This window comes from Eublepharis macularius, chromosome 8 (genome assembly GCF_028583425.1).
Source record: "Eublepharis macularius isolate TG4126 chromosome 8, MPM_Emac_v1.0, whole genome shotgun sequence".
In the NCBI taxonomy this organism is placed as follows: Eukaryota; Metazoa; Chordata; class Lepidosauria; order Squamata; family Eublepharidae; genus Eublepharis; species Eublepharis macularius.
In genome coordinates, this window is record NC_072797.1 from 53,778,006 (window position 1) to 53,796,782 (window position 18,777).

Below are 18,777 nucleotides of genomic sequence, written 5' to 3' on the forward strand. Positions count from 1 at the left end.
GTGTATGGATTGATATTGTTATTGAACTGTTTGCATAATAGATTGGAATACACCTTTTCATGAATTTTTCTAATGTGTTTTGAGAGGCAGTATATTTATTGTTGTACGATATCTGGGGGGTCTACACACTGTTTATTTCTACTAAGAAGGATGGAAAGAGGCAATATTGTACGGAAGGATATACAGGGAAAAGTGAAGTACCCCTCGCAGGTCCTTGCAGGTTCCCTACCATGCAACTAGGCCCAGCTCAGCTGGTACCACACAACTGGGCCATAGGAGAGAGGTTGCTGGGGAGGGAGAAGGGGGAGAAGTGAAGATGGGGGACAACAGACAATGGTAGGTGGGAAGGAGAGAAGAAAGTGGAAAAAGGGGGAGAGGTTATGGAGGCAAGGAAGGAAAAGAGGATATGATGCAGGAAGGGGAAATGAGATATCCCCCACAAGTCCTTGCAGGTCTCTACTTATGTGGGGCACAGTATCAGCCTTTTAAATTGTGCTGAAGTGGGATTACAAATTCATTTCCTTTCTCATAGACAAACTAAATCGTGGGGTGGGGGCAGAAAAAGAACAAGGTATTAATTTGCTGCAAGCATGCAGGAACAGCAATGATTCATCCTGTGCTTTTTATAGCAATCCCTTGCTATCAGGCGAGTGTGATTTTTTAATTTAATACTTGAAAATCTGCTGATGCAAGGGATAACAATTTCTTATTAACAAGGTGTGGGGGGGAGCACAGGGCGGGGTTGTCCAACATTCCGATCAGTGGAAAGTGGGCAGGAAGAGAGAGGAACCAACCCAAGTGCAGAGAAAATTATACACAGGAAGAAATGCGACTCAATATCGGTTGTTAGAAAAAGATTGTGGTAAAAGAACTGGGAAAAAACTCCAGGAAATACGAGAGGTGAAAACTAATGACTGAAGAGAATGTGGGGAAACCAGCAGGATAAACTGAAGCAGTTTGGTGCCGAAACCATCACAATAACTCTGTGGAAATGCTTATTATATCAATAGATAAAATATCAAATAGTTAGCAATGCTAGTGCATAAACTGTTCTTGTGTTTGATTTGGCTGTTATGAGATATGTCTCAGTCAGACCAGGAAAAATGAAAAATCACATACTTAGAGACATCCACCGAGCACTGAATGAACTTAATGTGGAAGTTTAAAAACCTTAAAGTGGCTGTTTTAAGCTGCCTGTAGATTCATCACTAAACTAGTCTCTTTTTAAAGATACAACTACAACTAGATTTTTGTTATAGGCAAGCTACTGGTTATATGAGTAGAGTACAAATGCAGGAAAATAAAGGAAAGTCATTGTATGATCAGGGTAGTTGACACCAATGGTTAACAGAAAGTGACAATAGGGTTCACATATCACTTTCATGGAAGAGGTCAAGCCTTCTGAATGTAGAAGTTTCCCATCATATTATGAGTCCTAATATGCAATCATGCTTGCAAGAAAGGCATCTAAAATGGGTAGTTGCATAAACTCCACCTGTTATACCTAAGGCAGCGTTTTTTCTTAGTAGTAATAATGACTTTCTTGCAGCCCATGAGACACAGAGCTAATTCACACTTGCAGTTTCCCAGTCCACCAATCCACCTTCAGATGAAGTGTGAACCCAGCTGCTCAGGAGTAATTGTCCCCTAATTCTTAGCAATTTGCACTTCATTAATGAAGTGAGAATTAACCCTTGCTACCACCTTGCTGAATTGCATGTAGATCTGACTCTGATTTTGGATCATTGAGGTGGAGCTAAATGGGTCATTTTTGTATGCATTACTGTATGTACTTTCAGAAGAAGCATTGAACAACTAGGAATGCTACAGAAAGGCTAGTAACACTATTCCATAGCAAGGGGTGATTGTATGTATGACAAGCACAAACAGGGCACAAAGGAAGGAAGGCCTAGGGATAAGAGAAATGCTTCCTGACAAGGTGTTAAATATGCTCATTTGTCTCAAAGGAACTGCAGGCAGGTAGTCCTCATATAATATGCTTTTTTTGACAAATGAAGTGTTAGGATCTGGCCACAGTATAATCCTCAAGATTGATCAAATTTAGTAAGCAAAAAGAAGGTAAGCACAGCATAAGCGGGCATGGAAAATGTTCTATTATAGAAGTAAATTTCCACCCACACTCAAGGACAACAAGCCTAATTTAAGAAGCAAATGTTGTTTATAAAGGGCAAAAATACCTTGCAACAGAATAGAAAGTACAAGCAGAGAACCTTCAAGGACTTGTGGGGGGGGTGTCACTTCACTTCCTCCTATATCTCCTTCCCCACACTATTTCCTCTTTCTCTCTTCCTGGCAGCTCCTAAATCCTCTCCCTTTCCCCTGCTTCCATCTTTCCTTCACACTCAACAGCCAACCTTTGTTTTCTCTACCCCCCTGACCAGTCTCCAGCTTTGCTATTTACTTCATTTATACACTTTATGCCTTTCTTCCCAATCGGAACCCAAAGTGGCTTTCTCCTGTTCTCTATTTTATTCTTGCAACAAACTTGTGAGACAGGTTAGGCTAAGAGAGCCCAAGGTCATCCAGCAAGCTTCCATGGCAGAGTGAGGATTTGAACCTGAGTCTCCCTGATCCTAGTTTGTTACCACATACTAGGTATCACTTTTTCCTCCTTCCCTCTCTCTGGCAGTTTGTCCCTGGAAACATTCTGTCAAAGCTGCAAACTCTGTGCACTTGTTGGCCACTTCCCTGGCCTGGCCATGTTAGAGAAATTGAGTGGAGACTGCTGCTGAGCGCAGGCAAGTTATATGGCAACAAGTCATCCGGAAGCCACTTCTGTACCTGAGTGAGCTGCACAAATTACATGGTACCAAGTTGCCCAGTGGTAGCTGCTGGGCCTTAATTCAATGAGTCTTCCCTCCACCACAGGGCGAAGGAAAGCAGGGGTGGACTGGGAGGCCAAAATAGCTATAGAAAGGGCCCTCCCCCTACATTTTACTTACAGAAACTGAGGTTTGAAAGCTGGCAGTAGAGCTGTGGTCACCAAGCAACCTCCACAATGGCCGCTGAGATCTCCTTTCTTAAAGACATAGGCAAAGCTTATATTACTTCGGGTTTTTTAACTACCCAATGTATTTTTTTTAAAGATTTCAGATTCTTTCGCAAATCTGGGGCTTTTCTCAGGTTTATTGAAAAATCTGTGTCTGTTCATGACTCCAGGCTCTGGATTTAAGCAGTGTTGCATATCATAGTTTATTATTATTATTTAGTGACAGGTCATCATTCAGTTGGAAGTGTGTTGACACCTGTCAATTATTATACGGGGAAGAACCTTTAAAATTAACATGCATCTGTTCAAGCAGACATTTTTAAAGCTTTTTGTTTGATTTTACATTCTTCTCTGCAAGTACACTGGCATGGAATGCAAAGAGTTTGCTAAATGTTTCTTTCTCTAAAAAGAAGTATGGAACACCAAATGGGTTTCTCTGCTGTGGGGCAGAGGTGGTGATGGAGGCAATCTGAGACAGGCTAGTTGCTAATGGACAACAATGGCACTTTGCATATATGGTGGTGAGGTGGAGTGTCCCCTCAAGTCAGAGTTGACTTATGGCAACCCCTGGTGGGGTTTTCATGGCAAGAAACTAATAGAGATGATTTGCCATTACCTGCCTCTGCAACCCTGGTCTTCAATGGAGGGTGTCCCATCCAATTACTAATCAAGGCCAACCCTGCTTAGCTTCTGAAATATACCTCCTTTGCAATCCAAAACTTGCCTCTTTAAACAAGAGACAAGGAGAAGAGAGGAGTGGGGTCTATTAGTTGGGAAGGAGATAAGAGAAAACGTCTTCCGTCTTTTAAGGGGGTGGGGAGAGATGGCAAATTACATAACATGTGTGACATGACGTGCAGTCTTTGGCTTGACTCACTTTCTTAAGGTATCTGTTTGGCATAATGATTACTTCCTGATTTCCAGTTGTGGCACAGTTGCAGTCTAGATTCTGCTAGATTGATCTGTGGTGTCCCAGATATCATCTCAGTGGTACTGTTTCATGAACAGAACATTTTCTCCAGGCTTTGCCTCCTGACCTACCAGATGCTTTATCCTGTCAACCTTGACAAGGGGTCTACAGGCCTAATAAAAAATGCCCTGATCCTTTAATAGAGGAAATGGACATTTGAAGGTTTTCATGGCATGGAGATAAATAACAACCACAGGTAAAAAACATTCTGTTAAGCCTCTATTGCCCTGACCTGGAAAGTCCAGGCTAGCCCAGTCTCATCAGATTTCAGAAAGCTAAGCTGGGTTGGCCCAGGTTAGTACTTGAATGGGAGACCACCAAGGGTTTCTATGTAGAGGCAGGCAACCGCAACCACCTCCATTAGTCTCTTGCCTTGAAAACCCCAGCAGGGGTTACCATATGTCAGCTATGACTTGACTGCACTTTCAACCACCAAATCTCTGTTAAAGGAAAAGTGCATGTTACTCAGGCCTGCTTGACCTACCAGTATCTACGTCATGATTTGATCCTAAAGCTTCAATTTCAAAATCATTTTCCATGTGGAGGTGGGGTGTCAATAAACAAAAAACAGATATAAAATTGTTTGGATTTATGAAACTAGGTTCTTGCATTGAATCTTGGCCTTTTATAATCATCCCTAAGGTTCAGGTACCTTTGTAGTTTGGTGATATTTTTGAGTATGGCATTTTCCCTATATTAATAAAAAACCATTTTTCCACTTCGCTGTTTTGTATTCTGTCATATTAATGTTGAATTGTAGGAGCACTGAGGAATTTTTATTTAAATTCCCAGTATACATAATGCCTGTTAAGCTTGACTTCATAACTTTTCCTTATACTTTAACAATACTTTGTGTGTCTATGTTACAATAACAGAAATTGATCAGACACAGTGAGAAAAGAAGTACAAAGAAGTACAAACAGAAAATTAGTAGAAATCAACAGACTTTCACTGTCTCTGTCCTAAAGGAAGAAGGAAAAAAACCCTGGAAAAATAACTGAAAAAATGGAACAGTATAACTGTTGCTCTTTATGGTTGTCAAAGAGCAGAACCACAAGTGACAAAAGGCACAGATTGGACACTTGTCAGCTTCCCTCAAGTTTTGATGGGAAATGTAGGCAGCTTGGCGGAATGTTGGACAAGTGACAGTTGAAAAGTCAATTGGATAGGAGTCAGAGAGCCAAGATGCGAGACCAGGATGCCTACATTTCCCATCAAAACTTGAGGGAAGCTGACAAGGGTCCAATCTGTGCCTTTTGTCACTTGTGGTTCTGCTCTTAGAGACATCAATAAACAAAAAGATACCAGTAACCACACTTCAAAAAAATGGTTCACTTCTACTTACTATCGTGATTGCATACCTGCAGAGACACGTGGGCAATCTGGTAACATGGACTCAACTGATGTATCCACTGGTTCTGAACTTGATACCCAGTTACAACAGTTCTGTAAATTTAAGGAAGACAACTTTTAATTAACAATATATATATATATATATATATATATATATATAACATATAAGATAAGTTAGTGTTCTTCAGACAGAGTGCAGGGGCTCAGGCACAGGGGTTCCAGAACAAGGGCAAAGTCACAGCTTACATTAAGGTCAAAAGTAGACATCAGCAGTGCTACTATAGTCAGGTATAGAGTTGCCAGTCCCCCCAGTGGGACTGGGAGATCCCTCGTCCCATCTCTTGTTCCCTGCTGCCACTTGGAGTGGGGGGGATTAAAACAAATGGCTTTCAGGCCAAAGGTGTGATGTCACTTCCTGGAAAACCTTAGGAATGACATCTCACCTCTCTAGGAATCCCAATGATCAGTAAAAGGACTGACATCACTTTCCTTTTTTTTCCAGAAAGGACTTCACAATGTTGCTGATCGCTGCCCTCCAATGTCCCTGCCCCCATGGGTCTCCCGCTGATTGCCAGACCAGCAACACTATTCATGCATGCCCTGTATCCCAACACAAAAGTACTACTAAGGGATGTATGTGTAGTACAGATGAACAGTGTAATCCTAAGAACTTTTTCTTGACAGTAAGCCCCACTGAAAAGACGAATAGGGTTCTGGGTAGACCTGCTTATGTTTGTTCTTGAAAAATGGTATTACGTTCTTTCAAAAAAATCCACTTGAGGTTCAGAGCCAATTTAAGCCACAGAGGTTGGCAATATCATGCCCTAGCATCATCCAGTAGTGACAAGAGGGGTCAGGGTGTTGCTCAACAAATAGCTACACTGGCTGATCAATGTTTTGCTGATACTAGAACAGATGTATCAGTTCAAGCTGCAAATCCTGACCATTTCTGCAAATAATTAAAGCCTTCATTGAAGTGGGTGAACTTAGCTTCATGTTCTAACATTACATTGACATGGGTGCAGCCCATACAAAGATCCCCACTGAGAACAAAAGAGAAAAAGAGGATGCATTTATCTTTTCATCAATACACAGGAAATTAAATCCATGCCAGATTTTGGTTAAAAGTACTTCAACATAAAATTTAGCACAGTTTTCCTTTTACTTAAGAATTCATTTTCTTTTCTTCTATCGTCTTCATTTATAGTCCATCTTTCTTGCTGAGACTCAAGGTGGGGCTCCCTATATTGTTTTTGATGGAATAAATTTAATGTTGTTAATATTGAAAACTGCAATTTTCCAGATTTATGCTGAGAGGAAAAAAGTCAATCTATGTGGTTGTGAGCTGAATTTGTGTTTACATTGTTCTATCTTGGGCTAAGAAATGCCAATTATTTTCTTTTTTTATTTCCTAACTTAAATTCAGAATTTTTGTTTCAAAATATTAAGCATGCTTCTAAAACTGTTACGTATTTATTTTCTTTAAAAATATCCATGATCTACACTGCTTTGTTAAAATATTATTAAAGCAGTTAATTCTCCCCCAAATTAAACAGCTGCATGGGGGACACACAGAGACACACTAGTAATTTCTAATCTTCCCCTCCATAAATAAATGTTTTAAAAATCTCATTAATCATTGTTTCAAAATGGCTGGTTCTTCCAGCAAAGAAACATGCATTGGGTATTTTTAGATGCTTGCTGCCCTAGTTGTGCACCATGGAATCCGTCCTCACTGTGGAAAGATCCTTGACTGGTAGATCAAGTGTCTTATTGTAGTTCCTTAATTCATTCTGTCTGGAAGAAGATGTCAGCTGTGTTGCAATGAGGAGAGAATTTCAAAGGCTCCAATCCCCACCAATAAAGGCAGAGGAATGGCTTTTGAATAGATTTGTCAAGGCAACCCTACTGTTCTAGGACCAGCGAGAGCGAGAAGGACATAAAGGAAGGGTTGCTGTACAAGATTAGAAAGTGAAGTTCACAAAACATGGCAGAATTTTGTAAGAAACAGTAGATCAGTGAAAGTATTGAACTGTATGAAAAACCCATGAAAACATTTAAAAATATTACTGACTAGTGTGGTGGTTATCTTTTTACTAACACAGTTGAGATGGTAGCATTTCTCTACATTTCACACAAAGGCTTTAAGATGCACATTTTATAATTTGTATGCCAGATTTTAATTAACAGCTGAATGTGGAATTGTAACATGGTAGTGTATTACACAAGCAAGCAGAATTTTTATGAAGTATTATATTCATTTAATATAGGTAAAATTAATATTACTACTGATGGAGCATTACATCAGAGAATTTGAGATAATACAAAAGTTTTGCACACAATTAACTGCTTTTACATACAATGTGCCACTTGCATGTAAGAATGTATTCTCAATTGCAAGGTGAAGATATGAACATGGAAGATTTGTTTTATCAGTTATTACAGTGCCTAATAAATTCAAAAATTGTGACTTCTATTGGCACTAAAAATAGGCAGCCAATGATACAGGGTAGATAGTGGCAATGAAAAACTGCCATTTTAACAATTCATTCTTTCAATGACAGCAATTAGCACTGCACACACAAAGCCATTGAGAGAAGATTTTAATTATTATTCATTCTACCACTAGATCTAAGCCCAATGAAGTAAAAATCTACCCAGGTGACATGATGCTGTATTAGTAACAATCACCTAAAATTCACATAGTGTAAAAATAGTGCTTAGATGAGGTTTTTTTAACATCCCTTCTACATTTTAATTCTCTTGCCATTATTCTTATCCTTTAAGATCTACTTTCTGAGAATGAAATCAAAGACAATGAACTTGTCATGTTCACACATTTTTAAAGAACAATTAGTTATCAGATTCAAATAGGGACTTTTTTCATAGTGATATGTATTTTATGTTCTGATTTCCTTAAAGAAACTCTGCATTTTCTGACAAAATCCTTAAGGGGTTACTAATAGATATCCCATTCCTTGTAACACCCCACCCATCTTTGGCTGGGATATAAAGGCTTAGGGATCCCCATTCCTACTCATATCTGAAAAAGAGAACTCTGACTCTTGAAAACTTACACTTTGAAAATCTTGTTGGTCTCTAAAATGCTACTGGACTCAAATTCTACTACAGACCAACATGACTACGCACCTAAACTATATATATAGTCTATATCCCAGGTGTTTCTTTATTTTCATCAGACATGACCTATAAAACTACAAGGATAAGACAAAAATAGTAAGTCTACCTATATGTCTTACTATATATCTCCACAAGAAATTGCTACTGTGTTAAAAATATTGGAACCATCCCTGGACACTGTCAACATGCTGCGTTTGGCCCATTCTGCATGGTACAACTTATTCACGCTGATCATTGCTGAATCAGCTTGGGTTCCTAGCATTCTGCACTGCACGACCTAGAGGTGATTTGGTGTCTGCTTTCTTATTCCAAATGAGTTGAGAAGCATCTCTTTGAAGTCGCCTATTGTGGGGGCTGGAGCTGAGGTCATTTTTTTCAAAATTTCATAGCACACATAGTAATGTTGCAATGTTGGAGCCCAGTTTGTTCACCACCACTCCCTTCTCCCTATTGCTATATTTGCTGATTGGGTAGTCTCGTTCCACCAGTTTTTAATTTTTGAACATGAGCCTCAGTTGTAAAGAAATGGCGGGGGGGGGGGGAGGAATCCCAAGAAGTGATCAGTGAGGAATGTGGATTGCCATCAGGGAACAGGATGCACATTGTGCTTAAAGGGGCAGAATGCAAGTATGTCTCACAGCCTTGAGATTCTCCCCTAAAAGGGGGGGAGCTTAGATGCTCATTTGCTTGGGGCTTGTGTAATGATTTTAAGTAAATGTGCGTATGTGTCTTTAAATGCTTGGTGTGGTATGGATGAAGAGTGGGGGTGAAAGAGAGGGATGAGTGAGTGATATGATTGGTTGATGACTGAGAGTGTGGGTGGAGTGAATGCAGTTTTAGACTGAGAGTGGAGAGAAAATATTTAGTCAGGGCAAGAGAGGCAAGCTGTGTGCAGCCTGAGCTTGTGTATGTTGTCTGAGAGAAATATAACCTGTGTGGAAGCCTGAACTGTGTGTTTGTGAAAGAACATTCAGTCAGGAAAAAGCAGGCAAACTGTATGTGCGCCTGAGAAAAGGTCTTACTTGTAATTGAGAGAGAAATTAATATCAAAAGCAGGCAAACTGTGTGTGAAGCCTGAGAGAAGATCTGTATGACTGGGTTTAAGTAAAGTAACTTTAAGAATTGATCCAGAGGAGTTAGCCGTGTTAGTCTGTAGTAGCAAAATCAAAAAGAGTCCAGTAGCACCTTTAAGACTAACCAACTTTATTGTAGCATAAGCTTTCGAGAATCACAGTTCTCTTCGTCAGATGCATGGAGGGCAAAAAGAAACTGGTCAGATATAGAGGAGGAGAGGGGAGGGCGGAGTAGATGCAAACAGCTCCTTCTGATATGGAGATGCAAATGGCTCCTTCTGATATGGAGATCAGTTTGCTTCTGTTAAGGAAATCAGTTGAAGTGCTCTCCCACTGGTTTCTGGACGTTGCCATTTCTAATGTCAGATTTGTGTCCATTTATTCTTTTGCGTAGAGGTTGGCTGGTTTATCCAATGTACAGAGCAGATGGACATTGTTGGCACATGAGGGCATATATCACATTGGAGGATATATCACATTGGAGGATGAACACTTCAATCTACCAGGACATTCCATCAAAGACTTAAAGGTCACTGTAGTTCAACAGAAACCTTTCAAAAACAAAATCCAATGGGAAGCTGAATGGTTATCTCATTATCAGAGGTAACTGATTTCCCTAACAGAAGCAAACTGATCTCCATATCAGAAGAAGCTGTTTGCATCTCCATATCAGAAGGAGCTCTAATCGTGGAGCTGACCGGGCTGCCGTTTAAGCGGCCGGCGGGGCAAAATCAAGCCCGTGGCCGACTGTTCTCAGGCAGAGAACAGGCATAGAACGCTCAAGCACCTCAGGGCGCGTCGATCTCGGGCGAGGGGGGGTCCTACGCAACGGATCCTCTCCCGACCCTTGAGGTCCCACCCTAAGACAGGTCGGCTATAATCTCTGCGGCAGTCCTGGTGCCAATGCGGTTGGCATAAGACCTACATGCCCAAGCTTCAACAGGGGAAGGAAGAATGGATGGGAATCTAAGATTGAAACAGCTACAACCCAAGGAAAGTGAATGAGAAGGTAAAGATCACTATCTCTTGAAACGGGACAGATTACTTAAAGTAAAGAAGAATTAAAGTAGACTTTTAAACTGCAACAGACTAAGTATAAGGAGGGGAGGACCCGGCAAGAATTATATTAGAAAAAGGACTAAGTTAAACGAAGTTATTAAAGAAATTGGACTATTGTTTTGAATACCTGTGGCTATAAGGAGATATCAGGCTGTGAGAAAGTTTCACCATCGCGAGAACTGCTGTGGGAAGTCGGGAAACAGGAAGTACGTAACAACAATAGAGTTGCTGGAGAGAGGCGGCCCTTGCCGGAGGGCAGGAAGTAGGGAATCACCATTTTTGAAAGGGGAAGAGCCGCGGCTTCAGCGAAAGAGGAAGTAAGCCATGTTGGATTACAAAAATCATAGAGGAACCATAGAGAAAAGACGCCCGACATTTTGGACTCTTTAAAAGTTTTTTTTGGAAAGACCGGGACATTTAAACTAAAAGGACATTAAATTAAACGCCACGGAGCTAAGGAAGAGAGCGGACTCGTGGGAGCGAGCCAAAGCAAGCCCCACGATGTCGAAAAAAGAGTGGCAATCGGTGATAGAGAATTTGGATAAAAAACTTTTAGAAGTGATTAAAGAGCTCAAGGACATGAAACCGGAGTTGGTGAAAGAGGTTAAAGAGACAGTGAAAAATGAGCTGGCAGAAGTGAAGAAAGGTATGGAAACAATGCAAAATGACCTGCAGGGAACACAGCAAAGAGTCAAGGTAGTGGAAAGCACGGTGGAGAACTTAGCAGATACGCAACGAACAGAGATGAGGGTGATGAGGGGGAGAATGGCGGTTGCGGAAAGTAAACATATGGAGAAGCAGCTGAGGTTTCGCGGCTTGCCGGAAGTGGAAGGAAAGACAGCTCAAGAACAGATCACTGAGGTGTTAGCTGAATACCTGGAGAAGGAGGAGGAGGAAGTTGTGGCTATCCTAGATGTGGTATATCGTGTAAATTCAAGAATCGCGACCCAGAGGAAACTACCAAGAGATGTGATTGTGCAATTCACAACCAGAAATATAAAAGAGAAGATTGTGACTAAACAGTTTCAAGATCCATTGGAGATTGATGGCAAGACGATTATTATCATGAAGGAATTACCCAGATTGGTGTTGCTAGATCGAAAAAAATATAAAGCTCTAATTCAGATTCTGAAGGACATGAAAATAAGGTACAGATGGGAACTACCAGAAGGAGTGTCCTTTGAATTTGGAGGAGCGAAAAAGCGCATTAGATCTGAATCAGAGATGGAGCAGTTTATAAGGGACAATGAAAAGGACTTACCAGCAACAAGATTATGAATATGGAGTGCAAAGTTTTATCTTGGAATGTAAATGGACTTAATTCACCGAATAAGAGAAAAGGTATTTTCCACTGGCTATTAAAACAAAAATGTGATATTGTATGTTTGCAAGAGACTCATATTAGAAAACAGGATGCAAAGTATTTAAAATTGAATAAATTGGGCAGTGATTTTGTAGTGGCCTCTAATAAGAAAAAAAGGGGAGTGGTATTGTATATAAAAGAGGAGCTACAGCCAAAGTTAGTGATGAAAGATGCGGAAGCCAGATTTTTAGCAGTGGAATGTATATGGAATTTAAAGAGAGTATTGGTGATTGGAATCTATGCACCTAATGGAGCAAAAGAAAGCTTCTTTGAGGACTTGAGGAAGCAATTAGATGAACTTTCTTATGACCAGATAATTCTTGCAGGAGACTTCAATGGAGTGACAAACTTGGAACTAGATAAAAAGTCAGCAACTGCACAAAAGAAAAGAGGACTATTACCAAAGACGTTTTTTGTATTGACGCAACAGGAAACTTTAGAAGATGTATGGAGAAGACAAAATCCCAAATGCAGACAATATACGTTTTTCTCCACGAGACACTCTACGCTATCAAGAATCGATATGATCTGGGCCTCAAAAGACTTAGCTGGACTAAGGATGTGGAAATAATGCCTATGGTAGGCTCAGATCATAATCCAATTATGTGGAAGTTGGGGAAAAGGAGTAAAAAGAAAGGATGGAGAATAAATGAGGATTTGCTGCAAGAGGGAGAAAATATGGAGATGTTGAGAAGAGAAACAAAGTTTTTCATACAATATAACATGAATAGAGAAGTACCAACCAACAAGGTATGGGACACCTGCAAGGCAGTAATTAGGGGCATATTAATGGACTTAAATGGAAGAGCCAGGGGAAAAAAGAGAGGAGAAGAGACAGGAGATCACGGAGAAAATAAAAGCCAAAGAAATACAGTTAAAGAAAAGACCAGGGAAAAAGAAAATCTACCAGGATATTAAAATTCTTCAAGAACAGCTGACAGCGATGAATAATAAAGAATTGGAATGGAATCTTAAGAGAATGAATCAAAAGGCGCAAATAAACCTGGAAAATATTTGGCATGGCAATTGAAGAAGAGAAAGGAGAAGAAAATAATAAATAAAATCTGTGAGGACAATAAAGTGTACCTGGAACAGACAGCTATTAGCAGAGCCTTTTATAAATTTTATGCCAAATTGTATAATAAAAAAGAGGTGAATAAAGACTCAATAGCAACATACTTGGAGAAAATGAAGCTCCCGGTAATTTTGGAAGCTTGGAGAGACAAATTGAACAATGAAGTAACGGAGGAAGAAATAAGAAAGGCAATACAGTCAACAAACTTGGGAAAGGCACCAGGACCGGATGGACTTACAGCCAAATTTTATAAGGTAATGGCTAATGAACTGGCACCATTCCTAAAAGATGTGATTAATGGTGTTTTGAGAGACCAAAGAACTCCAGATACTTGGAGTGAAGCTAATATATCATTGATCCCCAAAGAAGGACAAGACTTGACTAACGTGAAAAACTATAGACCTATATCGTTACTTAATAATGATTATAAAATTTTTGCGAAGATACTGGCGGAAAGAGTGAAGGGATGGCTTTCTGAAGTTATTGAGGAGGAGCAAGCTGGTTTTTTGCCAAATAGACAAATCAAAGACAATTTAAGGACAGTTATAAATGCTATTGAATACTATGACAAACATTGTGACAAGGAGGTTGGCTTCTTCTTTGTGGATGCTGAAAAAGCGTTTGACAATTTGAACTGGGACTTTATGTTTGCCACCATGGAAAAGCTACAAATGGGAGAAAGATTCATAAGAGCAGTAAAGGAAATTTACAGAGACCAGAGTGCAGCAATTGTGAATGACGAGGTGACCAAGAAATTGACTATAGGTAAAGGAACAAGACAAGGTTGCCCGTTGTCTCCACTGTTGTTTATTTTGGTTTTGGAAATACTGATGATACAGATACGAGAAGACAATGCAATCCGTGGAATAAAAATAAAGGACTTTTCCTATAAGGTCAGAGCATTTGTGGACGATATAATGCTAATTGTGGAAGATCCAATGGAGAATATGCCAAAAGTAATAGAGAAGATTAAGGAGTTTGGAGATTTGGCAGGATTTTATGTAAACAAAAAGAAGTCAAAGATATTATGTAAAAATATGACTAAACAAAAACAACAATTATTAATGTAAATAACAGACTGCGAAGTAACAAGTAAGGTGAAATATCTGGGAATTGAACTGACTGCAAAGAATATAGATTTATTTAAAAACAACTATGAGAAACTATGGACTCAGATAGAGCAAGACTTGATTAAATGGAACAGACTGAATTTGTCATGGTTGGGAAGAATTGCAGTAATTAAGATGAATGTGTTGCCAAGAGTGATGTTTCTGTTACAGACAATACCAATTATCCGAGACTCTAAGCAGTTTGAAAAATGGCAGAGGAAAATATTAGATTTTGTTTGGGCAGGCAAAAAGCCTCGAGTGAAAATGAAAGTGTTACAAGATGCAAAAGAAAGAGGCGGAATGCAACTGCCCAACCTAAGACTTTATTATGACGCAATTTGTTTAGTGTGGTTGAAAGACTGGATGATGCTGAAAAACCGGAACTTACTGGCCTTAGAAGGATATAAAAAAATATTCGGATGGCATGCATATTTATGGTATGATAAAGTAAAAGCGGACTCTATGTTCTTACATCATTATATTCGGAGAAGCCTATTCACAACTTGGAAGAAGTACAGAAATTACCTACAAGATGGAATCCCCTCATGGGTGGTTCCATATGAAGTAATAGATCCGAGAACTGTCGATAATGAACAACAGTGTTTAACATACAAGGAGATAACCCGAATGGAATTTTCTAAACCCAAAATAAAGACGCAGGACGAGTTGTCTCCAAGTTACGATTGGTTTCAGTACAGACAGATCAGAGATCTTTATAATTCAGACTGTGTGAAGGGAGGGATAAGAATGGAGAATTCGGAATTAGAACAGGCACTTTTACAAGAGGATAAAAAGGAAATCTCTAAGGTATATAAAGTGCTGCTGAAATGGTATACTGAAGATGAAACAGTTAAAGTGCAAATGGTGAAGTGGGCTATAAACTTTAATAAAGAAATAACAATGGAGGCGTGGGAATACTTGTGGAAAAATACGTTGAAGATCACGACATGCACCAATATTAAAGAGAATGTCTATAAAATGATTTATCGTTGGTATTTGACACCAAAGAAAATTGCGCTAGGGAATTTGAATATGTCTAACAAATGCTGGAAATGTAAAAAGCATGAGGGATCTTTGTATCACATGTGGTGGACTTGTGAGGTAGCTAGGCAGTACTGGGGGGAAATAATAAGAGTAATAAGTGAGATTTTACAATTTCAAATTAATAAGAACCCAGAACTCCTGCTACTGAACTTGGGAATGGAGGATATTCCAGCACAATATCGGACATTGCTATTTTACATGACAGCAGCGGCTAGACTTTTGTACGCGCAAAAGTGGAAAGTGCAAGAAGTGCCAACTATTGAGGACTGGATATATAAATTGCTGTACATGGCGGAAATGGACAAAATGACAAGGAAACTGAGAGACCTTGATCCAGGACAGTTCAACACGGATTGGGAGAAGCTGAAACAATATTTATTGAAGAAATGGGAGGTGGGAGGAGAACTGTGGCAGTTTGAAAATTACTGAAATACAATAAAAGTAGAGGGAGGTGACTTTACCGGGGGGTGGAGAGGTAAATGAGAATTTCTAAGCAACTATTTTATTAGACTATTATATATAGCATTAAGTATTATAGGTGTTATTACAAGAATTATAATGATAGAAATTAACTAATTATAAGGATAGAAACTAATTAATTTCATTTCTGGCAATAATTGTATAATGGAGATAATTTTATAATTGCAATGAAGGAATTTAAGTAAGGTGGGAAAATATATATTAATGTATAGATTATGTATTAAATTGATTGAATTGGTTTGGAGGTATATATGGGTCAAATTGGTTGACTATTTTTGGTGGATAGTTGCATAATGAAAGAATAATACAATTATATAATTAAAACAGTATGAAGATAAGATATGTAGAAAAAGAAATATATAGAGTATAAGTTAAATTGGTTGACTTATATTGAATGTACTGTTTATAGAAGTACCTAAAAATATGCTAAATGAGGGATAAATTGTTTGCCCCATATTGAAGCTGAGATTATAAAATAGAGTATAGAGTACCAAAATTAGCTAAATGATTATTATCAAAAGAAAATATGCCAAGAATGTATTATTTAGTTATGTATTATTTAGTTGTTAAAGTAAGTAGGAAGACAGAAGGAGCACTGTGTTATATAGATAAGCTTAGAAGAAAGTGAAAGATTATGTTTGACAGATAGAATAAATTTAAAATGAGTAAGGGAAAAGGGACAAGGGGTTGGAAAACTGTTGGAAGTCAACAAAAGGGGGGGAAAGGGAGGGGGTTAGAATTGGAAATATTAACGGAAACTGATTGTAATGTACAATTTAATGATATCTAATCCAATAAAATTATTTTAAAAAAAAGGAGCTGTTTGCATCTACTCCGCCCTCCCCTCTCCTCCTCTATATCTGACCAGTTTCTTTTTGCTCTCCATGCATCTGACAAAGAGAACTGTGATTCTCGAAAGCTTATGCTACAATTAAATTGGTTAGTCTTAAAGGTGCTACTGGACTCTTTTTGATTTTAAGAATTGAGAACTACTCTTTTGAAACCATCAAGTTTTAGAAATAATATGAAACCAATACGCTCCTTATAAAAATAAAAGTTTATTTTGGTTTTTTTAAATCCCAGAGTTATTTCTATATCTCATTCCTTTCCTCGGGGCCACATAGTACCACAAAAAACCTGACCCTTGGGCACGTTACTAAAAGGAGAAATTTAAGTTATTCTGGAATTTAATTCCTGATGGTGTAAGCAGTCAGCCCGGCCTCTGCCATTTTAATATGGTTGCTTATGATATTAAAAACATCACCAGGCCTCTGGATTTAAAATGGCTGCTGTCTTGCCACCAGAGAGCCTGCAACAGTTGCTGAGTCCTGCCTGGGAGAACATGGCATGCATGGAATGCCGCACAGGAATGCAGAGTGATTAAGAGGTGATTGGATTTGCAGTCCCACCAGCCCCATAGGAGTCCAGCGCAACAAGGGTCTCGCAGAGTCATCCCCACTTAACACGTTCCTTTCCTTTCTTCCGTGATGAGATCTCCTGTCCTCGATTGAGGAGCTAATCAAATGACAATAATAAGTTTGTACAGTTGTTCCTGGAAAAGTACAGTCCCCACCTAAAATCCATCAACTTAGCTCCGGTGGAATTCACTGACAAACTATCCTTTTTGTGTAGTGCTAGAATATGTTTTGCATTTGCTTTCACACACCCTGTCAGCTACCAATCAAGGTGATCAACCCCTTTGTCAAACCCAGGAACTGACCGTTGGAGCATTTGTTCTAATGGCTAGGTGGGCTCTTCCACCTCAGGGTTCATTTTACCTATAAAGGTAGAGCCCTGGCCTCATTCAAATCATGCATGCTTCCTGGCTGCTCCCTTAGGGTCACATCCCTAAGCCCCTCTCTCTTCGTACACGCTTCTGGATCCAAAAGCACTGTTCCCTTGAGGTTTACCCTAAGCCTCTCGCTCTCTTGGCCAAGGATGCTGGATGTTCAAAGCAACTCTCTTCTCCCATGGACTGGACCCCCCCTCTTCAGGATAGGAAGAGATATTTGCTCCCTCCCTCTCTATTCCCAATTTCTGGCTAAACTTCCTAGGACTGTGTGTGTATGTGTGTTTTATTATTTTATTATTTTATTTATTATTTTAAATTATTTTTACCCCATAATTGCAAGTGTATGTGCATGCCCTTTTGTTCTTAATAGAAGTTATTGTTTGACTTTAAAAACCAGCCTTGTTTGCTATTTTGGGAAGGACTCCATAGAAGTTGGTGATAGATCCCTGCAGTTACCGGCCTCTTGCATAGCCATTCTCCTTGCTTGCTAATTCTCCCACAAATCATTTTATTGCAAGGAGACCAGTTCTGGTAACAGAGGCAGCAATCTACCAAGAGGGGGCAAGAATAAAAGGCTTACAGACCAAATCTACTCAAGAGAAAGAAAGAGTCGTAACAAGTTTAAATGCTCATTTGCTTGGGGCTTGTTTCAGGCTTCTCCTAATGCCAAAGAGGAAAAAAAATAAAGCTGCGTGTGGAGATGTGGGGAGGAAGGGAGCGGTTTCTGCAGCCATCTGCTAGAGGAGGACACTGCACTACGATCCTTATCTGAAAACTTCCCTGTGTGCCAGCAAAGATGAATTTTTTAGATTAAGATTTTAGATTACTTTAGATTAATTTTTAGATTTTTAGATTAAAATGAGAAGGAATATTAGTGCAGTAATGTTTCAGAGTCACTACCCTATTTGTTTAACAAAGAAAAAAGCATAAAAGGAATTTGGAGAGTTGAAGAGGGAGAGGGTGGTTTCCACAGCCGTTTGAGAGAGTAGGACCCAGCGCTACGTAGGTAGATTAAGAATTTAGAAATAATAAGGAATATAAATATAAGGAGTATAAAGGAGAACAGAGAGCAGAGGAGAGTGGGAGTGGTTACCGGCAGGCAGCCAACCAATCAGCTCCTGGGGAAAGGAAAGTGGGGGAGAGGAGAAGCAGAAAGGGAGTAAGAGTTCTGCACATTCATATGACGCACCAGTGCTGACTTGGAAATGCCGTCAAAAAAGTCACAGTATGTCAGCAGGGGGAAAACTCAGGGGAAAGATGGACAAAATTTTATTCTGCATCCCATGACTCCTTGTACATGCAGAACTC

At 39.4% G+C, this 18,777-nt stretch overlaps 1 protein-coding gene across 7 annotated transcripts in view; it reads right to left on the reverse strand.

Annotated features, from left to right (window-relative positions):
• The window catches only part of FAM172A (family with sequence similarity 172 member A), a 553,070-nt gene that overhangs the window by 138,387 nt on the left and 395,906 nt on the right, over positions 1 to 18,777 (reverse strand). For 6 of the 7 annotated variants that reach the window (XM_054986299.1, XM_054986296.1, XM_054986298.1 and 3 more), the window contains one exon: positions 5,342 to 5,426. In XM_054986299.1, coding sequence (XP_054842274.1) covers positions 5,342 to 5,426 — 85 coding nt within the window. Of the gene's footprint in view, positions 1 to 5,325; positions 5,427 to 18,777 lie in introns of all 7 variants that reach the window. The other variant, XM_054986302.1, reaches the window with a different exon arrangement.